This window comes from Ochotona princeps, chromosome 16 (genome assembly GCF_030435755.1).
Source record: "Ochotona princeps isolate mOchPri1 chromosome 16, mOchPri1.hap1, whole genome shotgun sequence".
NCBI classification, from domain to species: domain Eukaryota; kingdom Metazoa; phylum Chordata; class Mammalia; order Lagomorpha; family Ochotonidae; genus Ochotona; species Ochotona princeps.
The window spans coordinates 47,407,869-47,415,054 of NC_080847.1; the positions used below are offsets into that span (position 1 = coordinate 47,407,869).

General features: G+C 55.0%; 1 protein-coding gene across 1 annotated transcript; it reads left to right on the forward strand.

The window, feature by feature from the left end:
• The first annotated feature begins 1,298 nt into the window (after positions 1-1,298).
• On the forward strand, positions 1,299-2,681 carry HAMP (hepcidin antimicrobial peptide). Its single transcript, XM_004595129.3, has 3 exons — positions 1,299-1,407; positions 2,317-2,376; positions 2,478-2,681. Exons 1-3 carry the CDS (start codon positions 1,321-1,323, stop codon positions 2,580-2,582), a joined length of 252 nt encoding a protein of 83 aa, XP_004595186.1. The 5' UTR covers positions 1,299-1,320; the 3' UTR covers positions 2,583-2,681.
• Positions 2,682-7,186: the final 4,505 nt, after the last annotated feature.

A 7,186-nucleotide genomic window follows, 5' to 3' on the forward strand; every position in this document is an offset into this window, starting at 1 on the left:
TCCCTGGGTACCCACCTATTGGCGGGCCTTGGCAGCTGCTCAGGGGCCTGGAAGTGATCCTGACAGCAGCATCTCAGCCTGGTGTACCTGCCTGGGGTGGTCCAGGAATGAAGGCACCACAGGTTGCCTAGATGCAATTTCCTTGTTCAGAGGTGTCCTGGAGAACCAGCCCCTGGTCTCCCCACCAAAACACCTGCTACCATGGGGGGTGGGGATAAAAGAAAAGTCTGGTCCCTGAAACAGGTAACAATTACTTCAAAAACTTGGGAAAATGGAATGATTTTGCAGCAACAAAAAATTGAATTCTATGCATAGTTTATTCCTAAGATGTACCTTCCATGAACTTACTGGTGAGTTCCCCCATCTCTGTTTTCCCACTATAGTTTTCAAAGCATACACATGAGGCCCTGGATGTGGCATTGGAGTGAGACACTGCTCTGTTGAGCCCAGTCTAGGGGGTGCTTGGAGTGGCACTGGCGGCACAGTGAGGGCAGTGCCCCAGGTGCTGCTTTCACTTCCTGTCCTGTGACACGGAAGAAACTGAACTTGGTGGTGGGGAGGCCAGACCCCCAGGGCTTGGTACAGAGGAGGCAGAAACTCCGTGTTGGGGGGTGGCAATACAGATGTTGGCAGCCCAGAGGGTCGTGTGCGAGCTATAGACTGGTGATGCCCCTGTGCCTGTTACTGCTGTCTTGTGGTCCAAAGCTCCCTCAAACATTTCCTCCACCAGAGTCACATCTCAAGGTTCTGACAGGTGGGAAACACTAGGGGTCTTCCAGGGGCTCACCCCCACACATGCCACTGCATCCATGTCTGGGGTGAGTGTGTGAGAAGAACCTGAAGCAACGGCACCCCCAAATGAGGCTGCTCAGAGACCCAGTACCTAATAGTCAGGCTCTCTGTGTGTGCTTTAGGGTGTCAGATGAGACTGGGGGTTCAGGTTCTCTGCTCACCCACCTGTTGAACTTCTAAGGCAAAAGGGAATTTTTCTGAGACCAGTGGGGTGATGTCATGTCGGGGAAAGGGTTCCCAGGTGGCTGGCTGGCAGCTGGAGTCTGCCCCACCCCCTGGACTCACTTCTGCTGGCTGAGGGTGACACAACCGACCCTGTTCCCTGTCACTCTGTTCCCGCTTATCTCTCTCCCGCCTCTTCGGCGCCACCACCTTCTTGGAAATGAGTGAGGGCAAAGGGGTGGGGGCTCAGACCACCGCCTCCCTATGGCAGGCTCTCTATATAAGTGACTGCAAGCAACCCAGATGCCAGAGCCAATCCTGTTAAATCAAACGGACGCACGGACAGCCAGACAGACAGATAGCCCAATGGCACTGAACACGCAGTTTCAGGCTGCTTGCCTCTTGCTCCTCGTCCTCACCGGCCTGGCCAATGGCTTCATTCTCCAGCAACAGGTAAGAGCCACTGGGGTCTGGGGTCTAGCGGGCACCCAGGCTTGGGGAGACAGACCCCTGGGGCAAGATGGGAGAGCTGCTGACTGCAGCTGGAGAGCCCCAGGCACCAGACAGAGCTCAGGATGGCTCAAGGGGGGATTGGTGACCGCTTACACTGCAGGGTAACGGTTGCTGAAAAGTGGTGACTCGGGGTCCTGAACTAACCCAAGCGTCTACCACATATGATGCTGTTTGCACAGGGGAGATAGCAGGGAGCCAGAGAGATGGAGACAAGATTTTCATAGTGCTGACATCCCAGGCAGGGAATTCGTCCATGAACACTCAAGACAAAAAGCATCACACCTAGTATGGGCTCTTTCAGCACAATGTGAAAGACCGTGGCAGGCAGTCACATGTGTGGCCAGAGGGCTGGTGGGCAAGCAGGACAGAGCGCCTTGGAGGACATGATGCTTGACCTTGCCTTGGAGCCCCAGCATTCTGGGCTGGACTGGGAAGCATGGGTAGGGTAGGGCATGGATCGTGCTATGTCTGGTGGGCCCCTGTGCAGGCACAGACCTGTCTGAGTGTGGGGATCAGCATGCAGGAAGCCAGGACGCATCTGGCATTATTAGAAGCTGATTCGCTGTGTGACAAGCAGGTGGCAAGAAGGGGCAAAAAGCAGGGAGATTGGTTAAGAGGCTGGTACTCGCACCTGGGCAAAGGGGAGGAGGAGATCTAGGATTTTTTTTTTTTTTTAAATGTGTGAGACTGTCTAGGCGGTAATACAAGCAAAGCAAAATGACCAGCTCCCACTTCAGGGTCATGCTGAAGGCATGGTTGCCCGCCACCAGAGGAGGTGTAGGCTGGTGGGGTGAACCCAGAGGTGCTGCCTGGGCCCCTGCCATCCTAGCACCCACTCTGCTTTCACAGACAAAGCAGCTTGCAGACCCACAGGCCCACGACACAACCGGAGCCCAGGCCAGGATGATGGTGAGAGACCCTGGTCCCCCCTTTCCCAGCCCTCCCCTAATACTCTTTACCTGCCCCAGGCCCCCCAACGCCACTCACACTTCCTCCCTCCCTGCCTACAGCCTGCACTCCACAGCCTGAGGCGGCGAGACACCCACTTTCCCATCTGCACATTCTGCTGTGAATGCTGTCGGAAATCAACCTGTGGGTTCTGCTGCAAGACGTAGGACCTGCCCACTCTGCCCCAGCCTCCTACCCACCTCCCTTATTTATTCCTGCCACCCTCTGACACTCATCTTGAAATAAAATGTATGATGCTACTATTTTCCAAACTAGAATCTGATGTTCTTTTCCCTTGACAAGTACCTCTGCCAGGGACTTTTTTTTCTTTTCCTTTGTTTTCTTCTTCTTTTGGCTCCTATCAGTAGTGCTACATGGGACTGGTGTGAACTAGAGATTGAGGGGAAAACTTGCTGAATGTGTTCTGTTGTCCTGGTGGAGTTACTGAGGGTCACCCTGACTTAGACTGCAGTTCCCACCAGTGTGTGTAAGGTCTGGGTTTGTGGCAAGTCGGGTTATCACTCCAAGGGTGTGAACCAACCTTGGAACGTATGTATTGGGACTGGGCCTCAGTTGCTGATGCCCATGCAGTGGACAGCATGCCCAGAGGAACACAGGGGACATGACAGATCACCTAGGGCAGCAGAGGAAGTCAAGTGCCTTGTCAGAGGATGGAAAGCTTAACAGGTTGGAACACTCCCGGCCAAGTTTGGCAGCAAGTAGCTGAGTGCGTGAACACACTACATGAACTTTGCCAACTAATAGGTCTTAGCAAGATTTTCTCAACCCTGGAGCAACAAAACCAGCACTGTCTCAGAACTACCAAAACCACTCAAATAATACCCTTGCAACATTCTTCCCCACATCAAGGTCTCAAGATGACATCAAATGATGGTCCTCCATCCCTGGGTGCTGACACAGTTTTTGGCAGTAAGGAGCAGCCCTCTCCCCTCACTCCCCCACAGATACAGGAGAAAAAAGAATTGAAAACATTTGTCCCACCCACCTAACTCCATACCTCCCCACCCTAATTAGTGATCCACATGGGCATGCATCCTCCTCAACTATATAAACAACATTACAAATAACATTTAGAGAAAGGATTATTTGTTTTCATTTGAAAAGCATATTTCACAGAAAAGGAAGGAAAGACAGTGAGAAAAGGTCTTCCATCCACTGGTTCACTCCTTAAATGGATGCAATGGCCAGAGCTAGGCTAATCCAAAGCCAGAAATCAGGAGCTTCTTATGGGTCTCCCACTTGGGTGCAGGGATCCAAGGACTTGGATCATTCTCCACTGCTTTCCCAGAGCATAAGCAGGGAGCCGGACGGGAAGTGGAGTAATTAGGGCACAAACCAGCACTTGTATGAGATGTCAGCACTTGTAGGTGGATGATTCAACAGATATGCTCCGATTTTTCTTTCTTTTAAAAAAACTTTTTATGTATTTATTTATATGAAAAATAATGTGGCACAGAGAGAGAGACCCTCCAGCTTCTTGCTCAAATATCTGCACTAGCCGAGACTGGACCAGATGGAAACCAGGAGCCCAGAACTCTGTCTGGGTGTCCCAAGTGGTGCAGGGGCCCAAGTGCTTGGGCCATCTTCTGCTGCCTTCCCAAAGACATTGGCAGGAAGCTAGATCAGAAATGCGTATCAAATCTTGAACAGGAACTCAGATATGGGGTGCATGCATCCCCAAACCAAGGAACCCTAACCTTCTGCCTATCCCACAGTGCTGACACCGTACCCTGATATGGGCTAGTTTTAAAGCCACCTAACTTGCAGCCTTAGTAAAACAGTACTCTCCCTTCCCTGAAGATAAGGTTGATCAGCAGGACGGCTAGCTGTTCCTCATGTCTGCAGTGCCTACCTTCTGGGTCCACAGACCCCTCACCAGCCCTTTCCTCTCCCCTACTCCACCTGCCTCCCTCCTATGGGTGGATCTGGGCTTGCAGCTCTCAAGCAGGCGTGGCCAGTGCTCTCTGCGGGACACACCTGTCTGAGCCTCCTTTTCCAGGGTCAGCTGCAGGCCACACCCAGAGAGGAGCTGGGACCCTGGACAGCACATGTGCATAGCTCCCAGGGGCTGGGGTGGATGATACTGCAGGCTGTGACACATGATGCCAGGGTCTCGGTGCCCTCATCCCAAGTCCAGGCACCAGGCCCCTCTCTTCTGTAGGACCCAGGCGTCCAAGCCCCGCCCCTCTCTCAATGGTCCTTTGTCCTAGGCTGGGAAAGGCACGGGCAGAGTCTGACATCATGAAGCCCGAGGTGGGGTGGGACTCCCCCTCCCCCCCAGACTTCCCCCACTGCCTACCCCACTGCCTCCCCACTCTCTGGTCGGAGGGATTTCCCTGCCCCTCACCCTTGGGTTCTCCTTTGAGGAAAAGAACCCTGGCTCCCCACAGCTCTGCCCTGAAGGGGAATAGAAGATGCCAACGGGGAAGGTTGCCAGGTTGCTGAGCAGACCACTGCTACACTCGGTCATCCCACCTTCGGCAGCGTGCCCCGTCTTGCAAACAGAGGTCATGGGCAGAGCAGAGGGAGCCTGTGGCATCTGCACATGATGAGGGTCTTCCCTGAGGTCAATATGACCATCTGAACAGCAGGTGCTGTTCTAGAGGGTGCAGGTAACACCAGACAGACAGACAGACAGGTTTCTGCTGCAGCCCCATTCTTTGAGATCACCTACCCAGGTGAGAAAGCAAAGGGCTAAGCTGCATCCTCAGAGTGCAAAATGGCAAGAATGCTGAGGGCCAGGGAAGAAAGGACAGCGCCAAGATAGAGGGGCTTGGCTTGGCAGGGTAGTCAGGAAGCCCTCTGGAGGAAGTGGCATCCAGGCTATACTGAGCCTACAGGAGGAACAGGCTGTGGTCGGTGTCAGACTCAGGAGATGGGTGGGCTGGGGCAGCCTCCCAGGAAGCCTTGAGACCACAGGATGTACGGGCAGTGCAGTCAGCCGCTGCTGAGCCCTGAGCAGAGATTGATGGAGAGCAAGACAGGCAACGCCCTGACCCTGGCAGAAAGCATGAACCAGACAGGGAACACTCAAGGTCATCTCAGATACCAGAAAGAACCCAGAAGAAACTAGAGCTGGGTAACCAAATGGGAAGGGGTTCTACGGGGGTGCAGGAAACACAAGGTGACATGGCAAGGACGGGACCTGTCTCCTCCTTCTGCCCACACTGGGGACCAAAGGGCACCCTACATCGCCACCAAGACTCGCCAAAAGCAATGTCTCCTATCCTCAGGGATGGAGCTTGTAGGGAAATGGGACAGTGGCCCACCAGGGACCCAGAATCAGGGTGCACAATGATGCAGGAGGGGGGCCGGCAAGGCAGACACCCCTCGTCCCATCTCTGGCCAGGCAGGAGCTACTAGAACCCAGGAGTCAGGCTGCCCGGTCCGAGCCCTGCGGTGACAAGGGCCCCTTTGTGCCCCCTCCCCCAGGGGCAGGGAGGAGCTGGGCCCTGGAGGCAGGCGGCCCCTGGCACCCAGGGGAAGGGGAGGGGCTGGCAAGTGGGGGCCCAGAGCCTGGGACGCCAGGAGACTGTGAGCTGGGCCTGCAGAGCAGAGGGTGCAGGAGACGAGCATCTGAGTGAGTACGGCCGTGGGGACGGTCAGGGTGAGCGCGGGAGGACAGGGCACCCCGGGGGAAGGACAGCGGCAGGACAGCAGCAGCCAGCCGCGCCCGAAGCTTGTGCAAGGTGAGGTGCTCCCAGCCACGGAAGGTCCCTGTGATAAGCCACTGATTTAGGATGAAGGAGGGTGTTGTTTAGGAGTGCTTTGGGGATGTACTGCAACTACAGTGGGGACAGAGGTGGGACTTGGGAGAAGCAATCATGGAAAAGAAAAAAAGAACTGGGACCTCTCCAAGAACAGGGAGCTTTCCTGGGCACCCTTCGTGGCCGCAGGGCTACACTTTGGGGCAGATGAGGTGGCAGTGGTCTGCGGCTGAATGAAGTGCAGAAGGTGCCCGCTTGCTGGGGTTCCCGTCTCCTGGAATCCAGATGGGAGCTATGGAGGAGCCTCTGGGTACACTCCAGCTGTGTGTGCACGCGCACCTGCCTCCCCCAAGTACCTTCCATCAAGCGTCTTCCAGTGGCACTTCTCAGCTTTTGCCCATGACACTCCACTTAAGAAACTGGGCATATTTTCCCTCCAGTCACGGTTCCTCTGAAGCTGGTCCTTAAAGGAGAGCCACACATCGTGGGGACAGCTACGATTGTCTTAGCCCCTAACCCCAAAGCAGTCTTTACCCCTGCTAAGAATGCACAGGCCACATGCTGGCTTCACCTGTGTGCCCAGGTCACAAGCTCGTTCTCACCTGCACCTTCCTGATTCAGGTGCAAGGATGGCATTAGCATGAGGGTGGATTTGTCTCGCATCATACCCCAGTGTGTATGTGTGTGTGTGTGTGTGTGTTCACGTGTGCAGGTTCTTGAGTGTGAGCAAAGCACAGCGGCAAGGCCCTCTGGGTGCCTTGAAGGCCACGTCCATGTCTCTGTAGCTGCATGGCAGGCAGGAGACTGGGTAGCCCAGGGCTGCCTCCGAGATGGAGTGAGCCATGGGCCCAGGGCTGCTGAATGTGCACACAGGGCTCCATCCCATAGCTGCACGAGTCTCTGACGTGTGAGCCTGCTCCTTGGGGCAGGGATCAGGGTCTGTCACATTTCCTGGCGGTATTTGCATGGAGCCCAGTGTGCGTTGGTGTCTGTGGGCAGCAGAGGCTGGGAGAAGCCGATGGCTTGGAAACCCCTGGCTCTAG